We start from the raw sequence: 23,430 nt of genomic DNA, 5'->3' as shown, positions 1-23,430 counted from the left end.
ATAAATAGGCCCCTAAACGATGGATCATGTTTTAGTGATGAAAGTAAAATAGAAATACAATTCTTTCGGCTAAAGAAGGACACTATGTAACAGCAACATAAAAATTAGGTCAAGGGAGCACAGACCTAAAACTGTTAATCTTTTTTAAACAATTTAACCACAGGGAAATTATACAGACTAATCATGGAACAGACTTTTTAAACAAAAATTTAATGGACTTTTACTTATGATGTTCTGCATATTAAATGCCACTGAGGAAATGAGGCAAAGAATGAGACTATCCTTTGTGCAGAACGTCAAAATATTGAGCAAAATGTTTACTAAGAATTATACATCAACACCGGTCACTACTTGAGGAATTATGTCCGTCACATACAGAATTCATAGCTCCTTTCTCTACAATAAAGTGTAGTACTGTACTGATAATCATACTAAAATAGAATTTTTCTACAGAACTTCAACTTTGCACAGACCATGTTTAATAAATACAAGAAACAATTAAAGCTTCACAAAAGAAATTTAAATGACAAAAGAAACAAACAAGTAGTTATGTAAACAGCAAAAAGAAAAAGACACAACCATTAAAGATGAGTCCAGTGACACCCTTGCAGTGCTCAGTCACTGCTAACAGTCCAGAGAAGTGATTTTTCTCTTCTTTTCAACTTTTCAAGTTGATGCATTGGCAATTATTATTGAATACTGGTAAGTCACATTTCTTGTCTGGTTTACCATCCAGCAGTAAACTTTAAGCTTTAACAATAGAATTAACCTTGTCCATATGAAATTGATATGAACCACCGCCAGCAAGTGGTTACTCAAGTTTTTTTTATTTTTAAAATGTCTGTTTTTTCCACAGGCAAAGGTGTTTACGTTTTTTTTTACAGATGTTTTAGATGTTCGAGGACAATGGGACTGGGTAGCAGGAAACAACATCCAGCAAATAATCAGCATAAGGGTGGCTGTGAATGATTAGGTATTTATTGGCTTAAACAAGCATGCTAGGCCAGTCAGTGGAAATTCATCTGCTTGTGTGCGCTCTTAGCTCTCTTGATTCACCAAAGCTGGGTTGCAATCTTGTTTGCCTGCTGTGCTGCCATCAAGTGCAAAAATTGTCCATAAATAATAACAATTTTCTGTCAGGGCATTGACACATTATGCTCTGCCCAAAAGCGCCGACCTAAAAAATTAACCATATAGAAAGGAAAAAGTTAGGATATAACAATGGCTTAAATTATTGAAATACTATAAATAAATATTATTTTATTTAAAGAGAGTACATTGAATTTTAACATTTATGATCGAGATCACTACTTCATGAACTGGCAATTAATAGAACAGGCAGATGAAAATTCTCAATGGGACACAGAACATACAGAAGTGGAATTATGTGGCCAATGCTGATGGCATTTGATAACCAAAGAAAATAGCATCACAATACCTCATGCTTACAAAGAAATTAGATTTTAACAGATGGCAGGCTAGAAATGTGTCTGAAGCGTATGTATGGACTTTATGTCTAGCTAGTCAGTGTCACAAAACCAGCTGTACCTTGCATTGATACATCAGCTATTTAGCCTCACCTCAGACTCTTCCATCTGTCCTTTTCAATGTGATTCTCAGGACTTTCACTCTCATAAGAAGCCAAGTAAAGTGCTGTAAGCAAAAGTAATACAAATGAATGAATAACCAAGCATTATACAGGACCTATATTCCCACAGTCTTTCAGTTCCCCTAGGAACATTAATATCTTTCCTTCACTCAGACAATGCTGTGCCTCATTCATCTCAGCATCAAGTACATCGCTCTGTCACTATAAATGTGCTGGTGCTTCAAATACATTGCTGCATGTGGATGCATGCCATTGCTTGCACCATTGCTCAAATCACACTGAGTTGGAGGAAAACAATAAACCAGTATATAGCTAGATGTTTTATTATACTTAATCTGAGATGCTCAAATATGTGTAAAAAGTATCAACTACACTGATATACATACAAATATACATACAAATTTTACAGGTAGGTTAGTACAGGCACAAAACATTAGAGCTCATTTATGCCCGCAAATGCAGTTGCAGTCCCTGTCCCTTCTGTATAATTGTGCTCATATCACTCAGCCCTTACTGCTTTCTGTTCACTATTGAGCTCTACTACGACACAAGAGAACCCTGGAGCTACTACCACCGAATAGGCACAGTACACTACATGCTAAACACCAGAAATGATGCCAGCTGGACATCTACACAACTGAGTCTGAGTTTGACATTTTGATTTGTCCAATTGTGGTAATTTTGTTAAATTGGATGCTATTGTGCTAGGCGCAGTGCAACTGCACCAAGTGCAGCGCCCCCTAGTGACCAAAATGATGCTGGAGTTCTGGGAAAACACTGCATTGTGGGAAAACACATGGCTATTGCACTCAAAATTGCACTTTGCTCACTGTATTTGTGGATAGACATGTGCCCTCACATCTCAGTAATAGTAAAAGGACAATTTAAAAAGCCCTACTAATAATGTTATTTTCTTAATACATTCACTTGATCTTATAAAGAAAATTTAAATTTGTTACATATTAAACAGAGCCATTGAAAACGGTTGTTTATCCATCACAGTTTATAAAGATTTGCTAAACACCAGGGTTTCCTAACGGAATTATTCTGACATTTTAACATGTGCCGATATTATGGTTTACCACCTAGGTCTGTTGGTCAGTCACAAGAGAATTTTCTTTAGGCAGAAAGGATGTAAATGTTAATATTTGCCATCTGTGGCATAAGGCAAGATTGTGTGTCTTCTGAAAGATACAACATAGTGTAACTTGCCCTTGACATTCACATGGCAAAGGAAAGTAACAGCTGTTTTCATTTGCCTAATCTCAATGGCATTAACCTTGGATGAGGATTTCTTATCACTATGGTGCTTACTAGGGGACTAGGGTGCTCATTAAAATATGACAAATAAAATTCTCCTCGTGTAACATTGCCTTAGGTTAATGCCACAACCGTTGAAATTTAAATGGAGCAAAATGTGTGAAATTTCTCCCTGTTGGCTGCCTTTGCATTAGGGGCAAGCACCCTGCAATTCTCATGTTGAAAACTATAGCTGTAGGGGGCATTTTTGGGTGCTTTTGCCATTATACTTTATCTTGCAATAAATTACTTTATCATGCATATACCAAAGAAAATGTATTTTGTGAGAGATCTTATCTTCCATCATGGATTTATGTTTTCATTAGATAAAATGTGCATTTTTCCATCTTGCCCATAGTCCAATCTGGGGGTTCCCATCCCTTTTTTATCTGTGAACCACATTCAGATTCACATTCAACCTCCAAACCATGAATTCAAATATAAGAAGCTGCTTTGAGGCAACTGGGAGCAACTTGTTGCTCATGAGCCACTGCTTGCGATCACTGGTCTAATTGCATGTCCAACAAAGCCTTATGGCATAAAGGTTTGATTACTGTCCTTTCAGTGATCAAACGACTTTCTTTGGAAACAATGGCTCTCCATTCAGTCAACTTTCAAACAAGCTTTAATTGGCACATACTTTGTTGGTAGACAGGGTTACTTGGGAATTCTAACTTCCACGTTTGTGAATTCAAGCTTAAAGGATAACTAAACCCTAAAAATGAATATGGCTCAAAATACCATACTGAGCCTTTTGCACCAGCCTAAAGTTTCAGCTTCTCAATAGTAGCAATCATTCAGGACTTCAAACTTGTCACCGGGGGTCACCATCTTGGTAAGTGTATGCGAAACTCACTTTCTCAATGGGTTCTAAGCAGCTGTTGAGGAACTAAGCTTAAAGGTTGCCAAAGTTGCTAGTTGCGCTGGTTTCTGAGCTGCCATGAAGTAATTATCTGTATTAATTACTAATCTACCTTATATTGTGACATATATTTATTCTATGGGTACTGTATATTTTGAGCCTGTCCCTAAGCTCAGTAAGTGACAACAGCACAAAGCATGTGTAGTGAATCAGCAAAAAAGATGGGGAGTTACTGGGAGCATCTTCAGAGGCACATATCCTATATTACTGCTAAAGGACTGTGGTTGCCTTGCGCTGGTACAGAAGCCAAAAACATATTGTACAACATTTCTAGCCTACTTCTTTAGTTTAGCTTTAGTTCTCCTTTAAGTGCTTAACTAGTGTAGAGGGAAGATCAAAGTCGTAACTATTTGCTGCAAATGAAACCTATGTACTGTAAGAAAAACTTAAATTTATGAAAAACTGTGACAGTTCCCTTACCATCCTCACTGAAGATGGGGGCAGTCAGCACATAATGTAATATTTTCCAATCCTTTTCAAATGGACACTCAACCTGTTTCCATGTCATAAATTCGCTGACCTGCTTAGCAAGTTCCCAGAATTTCTACAAAATAAAAAAGATAACATTGCAAGTCAATAGGATACAACTTCAGTTTTAGAATATAACAGCAACATAAATACAGAAAACTGTCCAAACTAGACCAATATGCAAAAAACATGATATATGCATAATGTTAGCAAAAAGTTTAGCGCTTGCTTATATATTTATATAACACTTGGTGGATAATACAGTGTATTTGTGTGAAGAGATATTTCTAAATAGTCCCGTCTTCTAAAGAACGTTATACTTAAATGTCACTTGTACTAAATTCAGTGGCCATGATGTCTAGGAAAAATGTACTTTGATACAGAATCATTTGATTTCCAACTGTCTGTATGCTTGTTGGGCAACATCTGTGCCTGAAAGGAAGGCCTATCAGGGAAGTTTTAAGTTGGATTGAGACTAAGAGAGCATGGAGAGGTTGATGACCTGTGCAGAAAAGGAGTTTGGTCAAAATATTTTATTTGGACTTTTTGGTTCGCATATACTGTAAGATTAATGTGTATTATATAATTGCTGTCAAACTCTATGGTCTAAATACATAATGCTGGAAAGACCAGTGATCCAAACCTTTAACTATATATTAGAACAACTGTATATAGTAAATACAGTAAGAAGTCAAACAAAACTACTTTTAAAGGAAAACTATACCCAACAGAATTAATAAGAAGTTTATATTATATTAAGTGGCCTAATAAATAATCTTACCAAACTAAAATATATATATATATATATATATATATATATATATATATATATATATATATATATATATATATATATATATATATATATATATATATATATATATATATATATATATATATATATATGTTAATATTGCCTGTTTTAATAATAATACTAATGCAACTCTAACTGTAGCAAGAAGAACTGTGGGAGTAAAATACAGAACTATGTCCTTTAATTGGCTTATGTGACCTAACATGTGCACCATTAATTGTATGGTTCCAGGTGACGGCCTTAGTACTTAAAATGGCAATTTTCTATTTAGGATTACCCAATGGCTGATACTACTAAAAAGAATATTTTTATGAAAACAGGGTTTTACATATGAGCTGTTTTATGCAATATATTTCATAAATAGGTTCAGGGGGTATAGTGTTGCTTTAAAAGTGTACAGGGTAAGTTAATGCAATGAAACATCTAAACTTATTAGGATATTCATAAACATACAATTTCATTACTTACTTCAAAATTGACATGTCCATTTGGAAGCTGACTTGTATATCCTTCATTCAGGAAGTATATATCCTTAATAAGCAAACTGCAGAATGGTATTACAATCTGTAAACAAAACACAACACCAAAAAGTCAGGTTGTTATCCTTCTTCAGAACAATTACTACAGGAACTTAGTACTACAGTGCCTCTTTGGCAGCTTATCTGCCTGTGTATGGGGCCATAAATAGATCATAGTAACATGGTAAGCTAAGTTGAAAAAAAGACACGTGCATCAAGTTCAACTTTTTAACTTTTTTTAACCTGCCTAACTGCAAGTTGATCCAGAGGAAGCCTGGTCGATATCTTGCAGAAAACAGACAAGTTTCAAAATCCAGTTATGTGAGGAATGCATCGGTGGGTTGATAGAGTCCTCTACCAATTGGTCTCCATAGGTTTTAATTACAACTGGACCACAAAGGTGGCCAAATCGGATAAAGATGAGGAGATCTTACTAAGTATATGTGGCCATACATGATAAGATTCGCTTGTTAGGCAAGGTTGCCAAACAAGCGAATCTTAATCCGGTATGTCCACCAAAGGCCATTAATGCTAACCTGAGTTTCCTTGTTGTCATAAATAAGCATTGCTTCCTTACAAGGCAGGAGATGTAATTCTGAATCATTGTTTGCTCGTGCCAGCAATGAAACCTGACTCAGGTCACAAATGCTAACCTGTCACCTCTACATCTGCTTTAGGAATCCTGTTTCACATATATAATCATAAGAAGTGAAGATAGATAGACTAAAATGTGTGTGACTATTCCTCATTAGAAAAGCAGGGTATTTTTTTTTTTTTTTTTTTAAAAAAAGGATGTTTACATTGCATGTATTTCATTAGAATATATGTTTCTTTCAGTATATTCAGTATATATTGCATTGATTTTTAAACCAATGTTATTGCTCCTTAAAAAGAAATCATGTCTTTCAAAACGCACAAGGTGCTGACAAACACTTTATTACCCAAGCTATACATTTCTCTTGTCTATACAATATGCCAAAATTAATTTAAATGTACAAATAAATGCTAAAATTGTATAAAAAGAACAGAGGCGCCAAAAGCATAAAAGGATATAAACGAGTTTAAAAACCAAAACTTGGTAATCAGAGGAGGCAGTAGTGGACTTACCTCCTCCAAGCAGACACAAAACGACTGTAATTAAGCAGTCAAAATTTATTAACGAACTCCAATCAGTGCAACGCGTTTCACGGGTTCAGACCCGCTTCTTCAGGCAATAAACATAGGAGTTACAGCATCTGGCAGTAGTATACACACTTAGCGCCTCTGTCACATTACTGCCTGAAGAAGCGGGTCTGAGCCCGTGAAACGCGTTCGTTAATAAATTTTGACTGCTTAATTACAGTCGTTTTGTGTCTGCTTGGAGGAGGTAAGTCCACTACTGCCTCCTCTGATTACCAAGTTTTGGTTTTTAAACTCATTTATATCCTTTTATTCTTTTGGCGCCTCTGTTCTTTTTATACAATACTAAGTCCACCCTGGGTGGAGGGTTGATACCCTTTTTCTATCTACAGAGAGCGACTTCTTAATCCTGAGTGGGGTCAGGACAATCTCCCCACCTGCCTTTACAGTGGTTGCCTATTGGTAACCTTGGTTTGTGAGTATATGTTATCTACTCTTATTTCATTATCCCTTACCAATACATATTACACTATTGGGGCTCTTGGTGTTCCTTTTGTTTAAATAAATGCTAAAAGAACAGTTCATGCTTTTAATTTATAGATAAAATATACACCCTACATAAGTACAAATAATGTAAAAAAAAAAAAAAAAAGTCTACTTTGGCATCCATTTTTGTCATGGCAAACAGAAAGCAGCTACCCGCTCTGAATGCATTAAGGAAGAGTTGCTCAATATTTTATCATGTTTATAGAATGCTTGGCCTAACTGTGATTTTTCTATACATGACATAACAGTAATAAAGTTCCTACCTGCGTTATCAGAAAAACTGTGCTGTTGCATAGTTTGATTTTCAGTTCACTTTAGCATTCCCCTTTATATTATTAAACATTTCCATTATATCTGCTCCAATAAATGATTTAATACCATTTTAATTTCATGTTACTTTTTCTTTATGAGTTATTTCAAGGAAGCTAGTGAAAATCTATTATACGTTTTAATTATTTTTTGGCAATGTATTATTGGCATCCCAGTATTAGGATGATATAAAATTAGTGCAGCAAAACTGACACACGTCATTTCACATTTAGGAAGGTATAAAGTTTCATACTTTGCATTGACTTGCATGAACTTGTTTAACAACCTAATAGATAACAGGAGTACATCCATGTTATCTAGAGTTATCTTCTGAAAAGCCCCTTTATGGCTTAAATAGGGATATTTATTAACTCGCAGATAAGTGGTAGTTACTAATAAAATGTAACCCCTTGCATTATTATTTGACAAGAACATTTAATTCAATTATAAATCATAAAACTATGCTTAACTTTTTAAATTATTTCTAGTTAAATAAAACACCAACTTTTGATATCAAGTGATATTTTACACAAGGTGTTAATTACAAAATGCGGTGTAAAAACTTCTTTGGAAAATACAAGCATTTTTGCGTGTATATACAGTATAAGACAGGAGTATTTCTAAATTACCCATGATTCACTCTAATCTCCCCCAAACCTTTGCACTACTTCACGCAAACTACCACAATATTATATTAAGCTGAGCTTCATCATGTGCATTGCTGCAATAAATGCAGCAATGACAAACTATCCTAATTAAGCACTGTATGTTGATATTGGTAATGACTTGCAGAAGCACTTGCATCAGAACACTTACAATATGGGGAATATGGAGACCTGGACAAAGGTCATGAAAGGGATTCTGATCATCATGGTGTAGTTTTTATAACTAAATTATATTGTGTACATTGAAAATAATGAATTCTACCCACATGTATTCTTTAAATATCATATTTTGCAAATCCATAATGACTGGTGAGAGATTATATGAATTGAAGAGATTAATGGGGTTTATTCTAGATTCTAGATTCAGTCATAAACAATACAGATGGAACAAGCAAACTAAAAGTAAACATGGTCAAATTCATACTTCAAGACAACACAATACAGGATCCGGCAAAACACTTTTGTTATAATCTCCCAAAAGCAACCAATTAACATATTCATTTGTAAATCCTAGAGAAAAATATTCGATAAAGTATTCCATTGTTTTATGACAGATTCCAAGCCAATTGGAGAGACCGCACAGCTCACAAAACCCAAGCAGCGTGTTCTGGTGCTCGGTGGTAGGGGAATCGGCAAAGGGGCGTGCCCCGAAACGTTGCACTGCATTAATAAAATTGCAAGGGTTTGCCCTGCTAACTGAATTCCTGTGTGCCGGTGATTCTTCTACGTATTATGACAGATTCTAAACACGAACACAGCTTTTTTTCTACATAACCTTTCAAAGATTGACTTTTGTCTCCATTACAACAGTGTACAGGATGCCATATGACTTTACTTCATTTGAAATCTGCTGTGCAAACAATAGTAACCCAGAGTGCCATCTGTACATTTTATCACTCCCTGTTTGCTAATCTATTTAGACAACATACCTTTTCACGGTTGCTGTGAGCTGTTAAAGACCTTTGAGCTGCCCCTCGCAAAGCTGTTCTGTAATTGTAAAAATTGCTAGAAGGATCCATTTGATGCTGTCATGGAAAACAAAATAAGATGTTAATATCTGTTGCTAGTAATAACTGCTGCAGCTTCGTACATAATTAGATATATTATTATTTGGCATATAAAACATTAATAATGAATAAAAATAAAACCTGAAAATATAAAATACCTAACCAACACTCAAAAATCTTCAAATTGCATGTTATTCAAATCTTCAGATTGCATGTTGTTATTTAAACCATTCACTTTGTGGCATTTATAGGGAGATCTGGGGAATGTAAGGGGAGGCTTCCACAAGAGCTCAAAACACAATGTACAATAAATCAATATGACGTACCTCAAGGATATCAAACTTGGCAGTCTTGACTTTTGCCCATGTTTTCTTCAGTCGGGACACTGGACTCATATTCATGCCAGCTTTATGGAAACATAAAAGAAATGACTTTTAAACTATGTATACCTTGGTCATAGTGTCCCCCAAAATGAGAGAGGTTAACATTATTTGGTGATTTAAAGTCCATAATACATCAGAATTACAAAGCATTTAAAAAGCAATTAGAGCACTGTAACATACACCTAGGGGCAGATGTATGAAGGGTCGAATATCGAGGGTTAATTAACCCTCGATATTCGACTAGGAACTAAAATCCTTCGACTTCGAATATCGAAGTCGAAGGATTTAGCGCAAATGCTGCGATCGAAGGATTATTCCTTCGATCGAACGATTAAATCCTTCGAATCGAATGATTCGAAGGATTTTAATACAATGATCGAAGGAATATCCTTCGATCTAAAAAACTTAGGCAAGCCTATGGGGACCTTCCCCATAGGCTAACATTGACTTCGGTAGCTTTTAGCTGCCGAAGTAGGGGGTCAAAGTTTTTTTTAAAGAGGCGGTACTTCGACTATCGAATGGTCGAATAGTCGAACGATTTTTAGTTCGAATCGTTCGATTCGTAGTCGAAGGTCGAAGTAGCCCAAAAAACACTTCGAAATTCGAAGTTTTTTTACTTCGAATCCTTCACTCGAGCTTCATGAATCGGCCCCTTAATGTGTATAGTACACTTGGTCTTAGACAACAGTTTTATGCTGACTATCGTGAAGATGAAAATATAATACAAACTTAATCTCACTGGAAACTTAATCATTAATATAATCAAATACTAATTTTGTTTTGTTTCTGAAACATTGTAATTACTCTTCACTAATTCCTTCAACACTGGTCTCTCTTTATTGTCACTTCATACAGGAGCGAGAGTCAGATTTTTACTGATAGTTATGTCTAAAGGTGGCCATACAGACACTGATATTATCGTACAAAAGAAAGTTGATCGAGCAGGATGGAAAATTTCTATCGAACACCTAAAATTATCAAAACGTTAATGCTGCATCATCAGAGGTAGTATTCTATTTTTTGTTAGTAGAGAAAACATACGACCAATGGTCGCAGGAAAGATGTTAATTGATGGCTGCTTTAATACTGTACATTCTTTGAGGGCGCTCCCTTTGCTTATAAGATGTATTAGATCCTGAATCCTGAAATCCTGTCTCACTACATGCAGGATTTGTGCCAGAAACTGTTTTTGTTAGATTTGGTTTGTACTAAAGCTGGTTGAGTTAGCTCTAATTATATTTGCTAGATAAGGGAGCCCCCCTCAATAGATGTATTAAACCTACCTGCCAATCGAAATCTGACCCCAACTTCTGCATGTTGAGAATATAAAGAGAGACCGATTGCTGAGAGTGGAATAGTCACTTGAATATTTTAGAAACAGAACATTTTTTTATTATATTTAGAAAGACTTATTTTCACTAGCTAAAGCTTGTATTAAATGTTAATTTTTGCAATTGTTCCCTTTTAAGAAAACTGCAGGTTTTTTTCTGCTTATCTCTATTACTCTGTCTGTACCTTTGCAACCAAAAGGTACCGAGAGTGCGGAAACAAGAGCTTCTCAACCAATGAACTTAGCTGAGATTCATACAGCTGGTCTTGAGCAGGATATCGGGTCTATATCTAGAGGTTTGATAAACTTGATGACAAAGCAATTATCATGTGACATATTTGAGGACAAGAAATTCACAGAAAGAATGTAATAGAATATATTTCCATGTATTTTGTGAGATTAAAGTAGTTTCTTTGAATTCACCTTTGTAGTTTCTTTGAATTCAACTTTGTACTATGCATGCCATCATCCATGCTATACTAAATTTAGCATTTTTATCTGAAAAATTCCTTTGAAATGTGATAAACTGAACAGCACTGCTTTCACTAATGAACCAAGACTTATTTTTACATATTACTGCCAGCCCGGTAAGGGCTTGCCAAGTGGTGGCTTTCCCAGTATGCTAAAAATGCTGTACAAAATGTCCTTTAAATTATCCAGGAGGACATGAGGATTTTATTTTCAGAGTAAACAACACTAATTAAATGCAAATTTTTCAATGAGTGTAAATCTCAGCTGCCACCTACAACCTGCTAGAAAACAGAACATGAATATTATATATCTTGAAGAAAATAGCAGGCTTAACTGTTCCATTGCTAGGAATCAGTGTAATATCTATCAGATGGCTAATTTTGTATTCTAAATAAAGTATTTAATTGACACTATGTTTGGAAACTGTCATATCACCTCATGGAGTCTGAAAATGACTGCCAGGTACAAGGAGACCCCTTACAGCATGACTATGATAATGAACCGTTAACAGTATTATTTTCCACCAAAAAAAGCTTTTATGTGCTACACCAATTTTTTTTAAACTTTTTAGGCTATGGACACACAGGCTGCTGTCAGTGGATGTTTTCAGCATGAGTAATTGGGCTGACCTCAGTCGTCTGTGTGTGACTGCACATGGGCTGATCAGATTCAAATCAATGGAGCAGGGGCACTGAGCAGGTCTGCTTCTCTCAGCCTGCAAAAAACAGCCGCTGAAAACAGCCTGTGTACCTATAGCCTTATATTTTAATATAAGTGTTCCTCCCAGAGTACACAAACCAGCACCAAGCTAGATATAGATAGGTAGATATTCTATCTATCTACTTACATATTATTGCCATCAGAGAGTTAAAGTTTCCAATATTGAAGCATTCTCGAGCAACATCAATGAAGAACTCTATCATTCGAGCACGGTGTTTCTTTTTCACAGGCTGCAGAAAGTACAAAATAACTGGAATTCAGAGGAGGCCAAAAACTAGGGAGTTGCAGACAGCACTTATAAATAAATAATAAAATGCCTCACCATGCAGATTTCAGTGGCAACCAAGTAGCTAAGCCGGTTAAACCATTCCACATAGGCTTCCAGGTTGCGTGTTTTCTTTCTGTCACTGTAGCAGTTCTGCAGACAGAAAATTCATTTTTCCAGTTAGGGGCAGATTTATCAATATGTTAGATTAGAGTTTTCCCACAGAAAAACTCCCACACTTTCTATTCATTCATATGGGATTTTTAGAATCATATTAATGAAATAATAGTGAACTCTAACTTTCACCCATGATAAATACAATTCTAAAAATCCCATGGGATTGAATATGCCCCTTTATCACACTGACTGAGTTGCGCTCATGTTAATTATCTTTGCATTTAAACACTGGAAGCAAACTCTGAGACAATACTATGGTCTTGCCCTTGTACCCTATCTACAAGATAAGTTTGAAGGAGTCAAAGTAGACACACATGCTAAATAGAAGTTTTAATCTCCCTTTCAAGTACATTTTTATCTACAGGTTTTCATGCTGCTCCGGGCAGATTCGGGGAGATTTAGGTGCCTGGCGACTAATCACCTCTTCTGCGGGTCGACAATGTCCCAAACCGCCTTCCCCGCTTGCAGCCTGCTATAATGACAAAACGATAGCGCCAATGCACTCGTGGCACTTTGATTTCTGAAATCACCCGAAGTTTCCTCGTGAGGCAACTTCGGGCGACTTCGGAAATCGAAGCACCACGAGTATATTATAGCAGGTGGCAGGCAGTTCGGGTAGATTGTTGCCCCGCAGAAGAGGCGATTAGTCGCCAGGCTACTAAATCTCCTCGAATCTGCCCGTGTGCTTAAATTAAACCCTTAGTGAACTTTCCAAAGGGTTAATGAATCATGTAGGGCAGTTTCTTTACTGAAAACTGGAAATTTAATCTGCTGGTAGCATGAAATAACTTCCCCTGACTAAACATTACAGAATGCCTGCCTTTGTTGGTAATATCAGTAGCCCAATAATGTCTTAATGTTTTTATCACAATCTGAAGTAAATTATAATACAAAAGACTGATAGCAGTGGGAGACTGTAGAATCAGTTATTTGTTCCCAATCTGACACCTTTGTATACAGAATAACGGAACACAAATAAAGGAGCTTCTAATGTGGGTTTACCTCATTGTTGTCTAATGGATCCTTCTGCACAAATGCTTGAACAAATTCTTCTGGTCCAATGTAACTTAGCCTCTCCTGTAATTAAAGCAATAATGTGAGAGGCTTATTAAAATACTGTATACTGTATTCAGATATGTAATTATGCAATAAAGATTCTACTAACCAGCTCTATGTGGGTGAGTTGCTGTGCTACTGTGTAGGGGTCACTACACACTGTGATGATGTCCCTTTGTATGGACTGTGGTTTGGTTTTCAGGACTGTCATGCGATCAGTAGACTGTGCATTGATTTTTGTAATGAGTTCCTCGTACTGAGTCAGTGCCGCCAACTTCCGAATAAGATTCTGCATTATCTGCTGCACGTTTTTTCTGTACATCTGCATTAAAGAAAAAAATATTTTAGTGAAGCCATTGGAAACATATTGCATTACAATACAGTCAACCTAGGTGTGATGCTCCTGGGAGTCTACTGAAAACAGGTCATATCCTAAGTTTATTTCAAGCCAGAAAAAGAGTGCTACAAATTTTTACTGCTGCCTCCTATTCACTTGAACACAAAGTGCAATTATTAGTGCTGTTACACATTTTTCCATTCAAAAGGGAGGTGCCAGTGGCAATTTAAGGAAATTTCTCAGCAGGATCTGCCCAGGTGCCACAGCCTAAAGCCAATGTAAACCACAGGCAAATAAATCCAAGATTACAAAGATAATAGCCAGTTAATAATAAATTCTGCAAGATCTTCACTTTAAATAAATATGTTGATGCATGTGGTTAACATTCCATGCAATGCTCAGCTTTAATTTGCAAGGTTATATAGAATGGGTTTCATGAATGCTACATTTTTGGGATAACAGATTGAAAGAGTGTGTCAACCACTCAAAATTGGAAATGTGTTTTTCTGATGTTCATGACCACATATGCATGGCAAATGGATTTCAGAGTTGCTTTTAAATTAGATTGCTGTTCAGAGGAAATATCAGCGAGGCAATTTCATCCTTCTCAGCATATGGAGCAATTTATCATTTCATTTTTCAGTGGAAATCCTTAATAAAATGTTGTACAATTTAAAATGGAAATCCCTAAAACTGTATTTATTTAATGATGCCTTCATATTCTTAAAAATATAGAATTTTTTTTTCTTTGCTAGAGTTTTTCATCACCACATCTTTGTCTTTATAAGTCAGCTTCAACAAATCAATCCTGTACCAGATACTCTTCATTCAGTAAACAGCCACACAACTATAATATAGTTATGCAAATGTTATTTAATTGTTTTAACAAAACAGCATCCCAGTTCATTAACATTCAGTGTTCTGCCATCCTACCTTACACTGGCATGATCGAAGTACACAAACAATTATTGCCACTTTCTTTGCTAAAAATGTCCACACAAATGTTGGGAATTTTTATAGTACTCTTTACTAAAAGAAAAGGGGAAACGTACTTTGTGATTTTTCCTATCAGACAAGGAGGTGACATGATCACTCACTCCCATGTGATTATGTTCTACAATTTGACAGAGACAAGGCCGCAGAGTTCATTGTGTCTTTGTTGCTATCTGTGGAATGTAATTTATTATTTATGGCATTTAGTCTGTGATTTGATGCAGTGTTATTGCCTGCCCATTCAAAGACATTCTCATAGTTACAAGGACTTTGCCAAGCAATGCTGTTTTGTTTTCAGAGATAGAAAAAAAACACCATTTATTGATGTTAAATAAGCTATGTGATGTTTAGCAGATTAGTACTCTTTGCCACCAATTTCTTTAACCACAGATTTTCTCCAGGACAAGGGCATGATTTAGTCTGTTGAAAAGTTTGTCAGTTGCATTCATACATAAATAAAGTTAGTTGGCATTTTGCTTGCTACACACCGTGCTCTTCTTTAGCCTCAGATGAGGTAGCAATATAGCAGCACCCATTAATATGTGCTGCATAGGCAATGTTCTCATAATTTACTCACTGTTAAAAGCAAAATAAAAGATAAAGGGTAACCTACCTCATCCCCATTTGTTATTTGATGAGCAGTGTCCTTCAGATTTCTCATCATTCGCTCATCCCTGAAATCATAAGGGAATGTTTCGGTCCATTCCGTTAGCAGCTGGAGAATTTTGGGGGCAATTTTACGCACTTGGCTCTATTGGGAGACACACCGAATATCATAATCGGAAACTCAAATGCATAATTTGAATGTTTTAACTTTTTAAAGGCATTTTCAATTTGCAGGAAAATGTGGTATTATTACTGAGAGGGTCATCATAATAAAGAAAGTAACATTGTTGATAAGATGTTGTGACACTGAAATAAACAACAGAATGAATAAGATTAATAGTATGGCAATAAATACCTTTATAGTGAATTGTTACCAAGAAGTGAAAAAATATATCTAAATGGAGTTTTCCAATAATTTGCAACTTTACAGTTTAAGTTTTATTAACATATGATCTACATATTTTGTATACACATTAAAGAACTTCCTGTTCAGCACCGAATAGTCACACAGTGTACATTTACTGATGTGTGAATAGCAGATCCAATTGAATAGGTATGCTATAGAGAAAAATAAAACTTTAATCCATGTGTGGAGCTGATGTAGGATTTGTATTTAGGTGGTTCTCTGTTTGGTAATATATACATAAATCTCAATATTTTTAAATGGCACTCACATGACACTGCAAATTGCAATCAATGTATAGTTTATTAAAGATTACTTTCAATTAAATCTTAAATAAAACTACACATTGATTGCAGGTTGCAGTGTCATGTGAGTGCCATTTGGAAATATTGGGATTTCTATAAAATAAAAGAGCAAGAAATTACTTTAAAAAACTGTATCCTTATAAATGGTGCTTAGTAATGTAATGACTCTAAATAGTGCTTTGTAGCATCACCTGTGCACCGTGATTCACAAAAATTTGCATTATAAAAAAATTGATGGTGGAAGTTGTAGTTCAAAGCATCTGTGGAACACCTAATACGCGTATGACTTTTTTTTTGCTAGAGCTAAAACCTTCTTACTACTAAGAAAGATAAGTAGGTCCTATTAATTTTTAACAACTTACCTTATCTAACCCAGGCTCGTTCAATCGCTGCTGCTCCACGCATACATGGCAGACTCTGGCCATCAACTCAGAAGGGTGAATAAGAAGTCTAGAGCTCAGCAGGAATGTGAAGATATATGTTCTCTGTAATCATAATACAAATCATTACTATATAAATGTATAATTATTTTATTAATTGTGAGAAAACAACAGGGAGTGAGAAATGTAAGGGTAATAACACATACCCTTTCTAGATAAAAAAAAAACCAATTCTACCAATACCCAACGCACGGAATTTGGAGTTATGTAAAAGGCACTAAATTTGTCCAGGTGCAGTAACCCACAGCAATCTCTATGCTCTATGAGAAAGTAGCATTTACTGGTCACATGTTAGGAAACAAACATCTTATTCCATGGATATGGTTTACTGCTAACTTAGTGCCTTTTGTTAAATATGGGGGATGTTTGGGAATATTAGCACATGCTTACTCTAACATAATAAACATGTTTTGGCCTAGGCAATACTTATCTATCTAGCATCCCTACCTAAGTGTCACATTTACAAGCTATCAGTTTGTTTCCTGTGCTGAAAAAGATTCCTTCGTAAGCACTCAGTGGATGAAAACATGTCCTTGAGAACAGATTTATATTCCTCTGGCTTCAACTTACATCCGGATAGTAATCGACGTTTGGCACTAAGTGTTGGATGAGTGCTTCCAGAGACCCAGAAAGCAGGTTGTTATCTTGGTAATACAGGTCAGAACAACTTTCTTCTTTGGATTGATACAAGTTCCGATGGAAACTGCTGCTGTCAAACATCGTTACGAGAGTGGGCGTCTGGGGCATTCTCTCCTGCAGAAAAAAGAAACAATCAATTGATTGTTGATTGTTTTGTAGCAAGACATGACATGCTCATTAAAATGTCATTCAACATAGTAAGCAACCTGAAAGGTAATAATAACTGGTACATAAAAAAATAGTTTGAGAGGAGCTAATCGAATATGATGTACAGAAATGCTAGCAATATAAATTGGGCAGTAACACTATGAAACTAACCATATGTATGCCTGCAATTAAGTAATTATTGTTAGAAATGATATGGCAATTATTGGCAATGGAAGGGGCTGAGGGTTGACAATACTGCAGATTGCAAATTAACAAGGAATATGGCTTCATCAATTTACTACAAAGCTAGTAGATATAATGAAAGCAGGTCATTTTGCGTCCATAATAATAAGAATGCAAAAACAATCTGCAGTAGATTTTATTTCTGGAATCTAGTTAAGGGAAAGAGCCATAGTACATGGCAATGATAACCATTTTGTAAAACTGCTTTTCCTTATGTTCAAAAGCTAGAAGCACATCTGTGGCCTGTCTACACACTGCCCTTATTTGTAATTATAAAGAGGCAGGTGCCTTTTCTGCGCTATCAAAAACAACCTCATTTTTAGAAACAAGGACGATAGCCAATACCAGACTGTGCAGGTGTTTGGTGAGAAAAGAAGTGACAGACCTGGAGTTAAGTAGTTTCTTTCCATCTGTACTACACACCTGTCTACAAAGCCTGCCTGAAATACAGCTTAGTGGTATGACTATTAAATTATTAGCTAGATTCATTGGGACAAAGTGTAGTACACACACTTCTGACTCCCGCCAGCAAAACCAAACAATAGGAGTATTCAGATCAAGTTAAGAGTAAAAAGATTATCGAACAATGAGAGAAAGCTGAAGTCTTACACTTATAGTGCCTGTTGGGGCTTCAGCCCCCACAAATGACTCTTTTCATCAGCTCTAAATGATTATTTGCATTAAAAAAGAGCATGGTTCCCTGTAACAAAGCTATTTACGCATCTGCTAGCCTGTAAGCTGGTCTGGCTTTGTACAGCAAAGAAAAGAAGGAATTAAATCAAACGTGTGGCAGTTTATCAGGGCACACAGACAAACACTAATAAAATGGCCCCAACTGTTTCTGTTTTGCTGGAAACACTGTCATATCACAAGATCTGAACAAAAAAAAAACTGAAACTCTCCAGCCAAGATTTCTCTTCTATCAGAAGAATGCTGGCTGTTGGCACAAGAGACTATGCTGAAAGGGACGTACGTTGCTAGATACTGCTTTTCCAGTCTCAGTAATGGTAATGGCACACTGGGAATTTTGACATGTTTTGTACTTTGCAGAAAGCACAAATACAAGCACTTGTGAATTAATTGTTGCATGTAAATGTGAAATGCCATGTGTCCAAGTGACAAGGGCAATTGGCAGTTGATTTCATCTGAGCATACCACTGTAAATCATAAGCCCCATTACAGTATTTTTATGCTGCTTATTTTGTTTTTTTGTTATAAGTTAATGCTTTAAAACTATAGGAAAAAAATACAGGAAAAAACACAGCTGCAGCTCCTCTTTGTTGCAAAAAAGTGAAAACTTGGATTTATTAAGGCTTGAGAAAGGGCAAGAGTAAGCCCGAAACTTGCCTGATTGTTTGATATAATAAAACCAAGTTTTTACTTTTTGCATCAAAGAGGAGCTGCAACGGTATTTTTTTCTTGTATGTCTATGCAAACCCCAGGCAAGGGTTTCCGGACTGCTTTGCACCCAACCTACAAGGTTAAATAAGGTGGTTGAAGCACACACAATATTGTCTATTTTGAATGCTTTGAAATTATTAACATATTATTTACCCTATATTATAGTATAGATACCCTATAAAACAGGCAACATCAAACAAAGAAAACATTTGTAAATTGTTGTTTTGATCTATAGTAAAGATGTCAGATAAGTTAAGATCCTCAGCTGATGACATGACTGAGCAAATATATCAGAATGTGAATAGAGCCACCCGTTCATATGATTTATTGTTGCTCAGTGAATACAATGTGTTATCTCATGCTCAGCATGAGGAGCATTCCTCCTCTGTGCTGGCAATGAGACTAACTCACATTAAGCTTATGAAATGAAAAGCTAAAGAGCTTAGTAACTAATAATAGAATAGGTGCTTGGATTTTTCCTACATGAGGCAATGTTTTATTTGTCATTTTATTTTAAGCCTCATGAAACAAATGCTAAAGGAAATGTTTGTGACACACTCAGTAAAATTATGTTGTGTGCATGGGTCAATTGATTACTATGGGGTATTGGATTGTGACAGTCAGACCAGTAAAATCCCAAAGCATCAGCATTCTGATTAACCTGGTTCAAACACTGTAGTTCCATACAAGCAATCAGGTATAGGGTCCTTTACCTGGAAACAAGTTATCCAGAAATATCCGAATTATAGGAAGGCCAACTCCTTTAGACTCTATTTTAATCAAATACGGTAATTCACATTAACAAAAAGATTATTTCCTTTTCATCCGTAAGTCCGTAATAATAAAAAAAGTACATTGCACTTGATCCCAACTAAGATATAATTAATCCTTATTGAAGGAAAAACAATGATTTTTTTTAATATAATGTTTAGAAAATTTTCAGCAGATTTAAGGTGTGGTAATTCAATTTACAGAAAGTTCCCTGATCCAAAAAACCCCGATCCCAAGCTAATCAACACAAAGCACATGTGGTTTCACTATGAGAATAGGAAGGATATCCTGCAGTTCGGGTCTGATTCAGGTGGTCACTAGTGATTGGCGAATTTATTCAGACGGCGGAAAATTTCCCTGTTTCTCCGCCGGCGAATATATGTGCCAAATCACAGTAAAAAATCACCAGCTTCGACAATTAATAGAAGCCCATTGACTTTAATGTGCTTTGGAATTGTTGATGGCGTCAGAATTGTCGCCGGCGTCACAAAAAAAATTTATGACGGCATCAAAATTTGTGTTTCACTAATTTTTCGCTGAAACTGGAGAAATTTGCCCATCACTATTGGTCACATCAAGAATTGTATCAATATTAATCTTTAAGCAGTAACATGAGTATTGGTTGGTAATTGATTCTCAAACAGAAAGCATTGCAATATCTGTTTCAGCATTTCAAGAGGCGATAAACCCAGTGAGGTGACAAAGAAAAATGTACAAAAGTATCTGCTCAATCACTATCTTTTTCTGCAGTCACTAGAAACTTGTCAGAATATCTTAGACAGTACTTATAGTATGTCTACTCTGAAGCCTGCATGTATATTGGAGGTAACGTCATAAAATACACTGAAAAGCACTTAAAAAAACAAACAATGCTTCTTTATTGCACAAATAGGATACTTCCTTGTTTTACAGAGGAAGAGTGATTCATATGATAAGTAAGAACCATTGTAGTTAAATAAGGAAAATGCTTAAATTTAATACATCTCTTTATTTAACTGAATACTTATTGTAGATCACTTCCTCCTGCTTGCGAAATATGCAAATACAGTCAGAACTCGATACTGGAAGATAACATCTCACCTTATAAAGCCATGCTTTGGATCTATGCTATTTATAATTTACACATAACGTATCATTAAAGACATGCAAGTTTACATATATATATATATATATATAAAGTATAAAGGTATATATTTAGAATATCATGTAAAGCAACTCACAGGTCTTAAAATATGGTGAAAAATAGATAAAGTTTATTTGTTAGTCCAACATTTTGGTCTTCCTTGAGAACTTTGTCTCAATATGATAGATATTTATATAGATATAATAAATATAGGTAGTGTATATATCACAAGTCCAAAACTGGTGCACTCAAATCCCAAAGTGTACTGCCTCGGTGCCGGTTAAACATGAATCGATCATACATATAGCAAAAAAAACGCACTCACAGGACTTCTTCTTGGAGCAAATCAAACTGGTGTTTTATTTCAACGTTTCGGCTATTCACTTAAGCCGTCATCAGGATGATGGCTTAAGTGAATAGCCGAAACGTTGAAATAAAACACCAGTTTGTTTTGCACCAAGAAGAAGTCCTGTGAGTGCGTTTTTTTGGTTATATATATATATATACACTGTATAAGTAAAATAATTATATCCTTATAATCTGTAATTAAATAATTTATACCCTAATGCTATGATTGTTTCTTAAAGATCCATACATAATTATGTGTATATTAAGAACAGCAAACACAAAAAATATCCCAGAAAACTTTATAGTTAAGTTAAAAACTTAGCTTTTATTTAACATAGAATTAAAAAATTAGGCATACAGACCAACTAGTATTTTGCCTTACATGTTTCATACCCTCTGGTACTTATTCATAGGCAATGCCTATGAATAAGTACCAGAGGGTATGAAACGCGTAAGGCGGAATACTAGTTGGTCTGTATGCCTAATGCCTGTGAATACATACCAGAGGGTATGAAACGCGTAAGGCGGAATACTAGTTGGTCTGTATGTCTACGTTCTTAATTCTATGTTAAATAAAAGCTAACTTTTTAACTTTATTATAGAGTTTTCTGGGATATTTTTTGTGTTTGATATATGTGCCCTGTGAACTGGGGGCTATATCCCAATAACTATGGCCCTTTAGACAGGCCTCTAGACTGCAGCAGACAAGCTCTATTTTTTGGATATATTAAGAACAAGACCAACTCTCCAACCAATCCCTTATTTATTACATTCACATATTTCAATACAGTGCTCGGCATTAAGTAACAGGTTAGCACTGAAATTTCAGTTGCAGGTGCTTGTTAGCAGGTTGCATTTTTATGGAATCAATTAAATATTTCAGTTTCTTGAGATAAACTTATAATAATGGAGGCAGAGTTTTACAGAGAAGAAGGGAAAGCTGGATATTTGTGAAAATAGCTACCTTAATGCAAAGTTCACCCCCACCACATGGATGAATGTAAAAAGGTAAATGAAAAATCTGAGGTACTTTACAATAATGTTCTTCCCAGTTGTTTATTTCTGGGCCCATCACACAACATTTTTTCTTGGCCATCTGGCTACATTTTTGCCCACAGCTAACTAAAATTAATAGATAATTTCTGAAGCCTGGAGGATTGTTTGATGCATATGTTGATGTGCACAGTCCTATTGGCTTCCATTAAAGCAGTTCTATTTTGGCCAGAGTGGTGAAGTGATTTTTTTGGTTTGTATTTTGATGACCACTCCTCCTGTCAGCAGAAAAGAACACTGTATGCTTTTACATTTCATTTATTTTGCTACTTTGGATCCTATTCTAGTCATACTTGCTACAGAGTCTACTACTTTATGCTGCCATGGGATGGTTGATTTGACTTTCCAGTTTGGCTCACACTGTCATAGTTTGTGTTATACTGAAAATTTAGCCATCCAGAAGACAAAAGAGGTATTTCTTTTTGTAATTCTTCATATTCTATGGCAAGCTTCCCAAATATATTAATATATTTAAAAAAAATAACTTTGACTAGCAAAGCAAATTTTAAAGCCAAATTTATATCCGTAGATGTTTCAAGCAAGTGGGGCAAGTTGTGTGTTTACGTGGTAATGAATGGTATATAGATATGCTGGTTTTCCTTTTTCTGTACACTTACACACCTTTCCTGGCCAACTCCTGTCTAGACAGGATGGGAATCATGTTGACAGCATTCACAAACCATTTTAGTTTCTCATCAAGGCTCACACTGACAAGGAAGCACAGTTGGGCTTGTATGTAAAGACAATAAGAATTGTGGGCTGAGAAAAAGCAATCAAATCAAAACTTCATGGTATATATGAGGAACAGGAATGCAGTGTATGTTGCTCTGAATACCTATATAAATATATAGTTTGACCTTGGTAGCAGCACCTACGTAATAGGAAAATGGAATGATCTGATGAATATAGGAAGTTGAAGAACTGTCTACCTATTTCTTCTCTT

General features: G+C 35.6%; 1 protein-coding gene across 3 annotated transcripts in view; it reads right to left on the bottom strand.

The window, feature by feature from the left end:
* Window positions 1-456: 456 nt before the first annotated feature.
* Window positions 457-23,430, bottom strand: part of rasgef1b.L (RasGEF domain family member 1B L homeolog) — a 207,563-nt gene continuing 184,589 nt past the window's right edge. For 2 of the 3 annotated variants that reach the window (XM_041591202.1, XM_018253134.2), the window contains 13 exons: window positions 17,333-17,515; window positions 16,685-16,807; window positions 15,622-15,759; window positions 13,788-14,000; window positions 13,625-13,699; window positions 12,503-12,598; window positions 12,308-12,410; window positions 9,603-9,682; window positions 9,199-9,294; window positions 5,581-5,676; window positions 4,251-4,374; window positions 1,581-1,653; window positions 457-1,177 (listed from right to left, as the gene is read on the bottom strand). In XM_041591202.1, coding sequence (XP_041447136.1) covers window positions 1,153-1,177; window positions 1,581-1,653; window positions 4,251-4,374; window positions 5,581-5,676; window positions 9,199-9,294; window positions 9,603-9,682; window positions 12,308-12,410; window positions 12,503-12,598; window positions 13,625-13,699; window positions 13,788-14,000; window positions 15,622-15,759; window positions 16,685-16,807; window positions 17,333-17,515 — 1,425 coding nt within the window. In that variant the 3' untranslated portion in view covers window positions 457-1,152. Of the gene's footprint in view, window positions 1,178-1,548; window positions 1,654-4,250; window positions 4,375-5,580; window positions 5,677-9,198; window positions 9,295-9,602; window positions 9,683-12,307; window positions 12,411-12,502; window positions 12,599-13,624; window positions 13,700-13,787; window positions 14,001-15,621; window positions 15,760-16,684; window positions 16,808-17,332; window positions 17,516-23,430 lie in introns of all 3 variants that reach the window. The other variant, XM_041591204.1, reaches the window with a different exon arrangement.

The sequence above is a fragment of the Xenopus laevis genome, chromosome 1L (genome assembly GCF_017654675.1).
Source record: "Xenopus laevis strain J_2021 chromosome 1L, Xenopus_laevis_v10.1, whole genome shotgun sequence".
Lineage (NCBI taxonomy): Eukaryota > Metazoa > Chordata > Amphibia > Anura > Pipidae > Xenopus > Xenopus laevis.
This window is presented reverse-complemented; position numbering and strand designations above follow the sequence as displayed.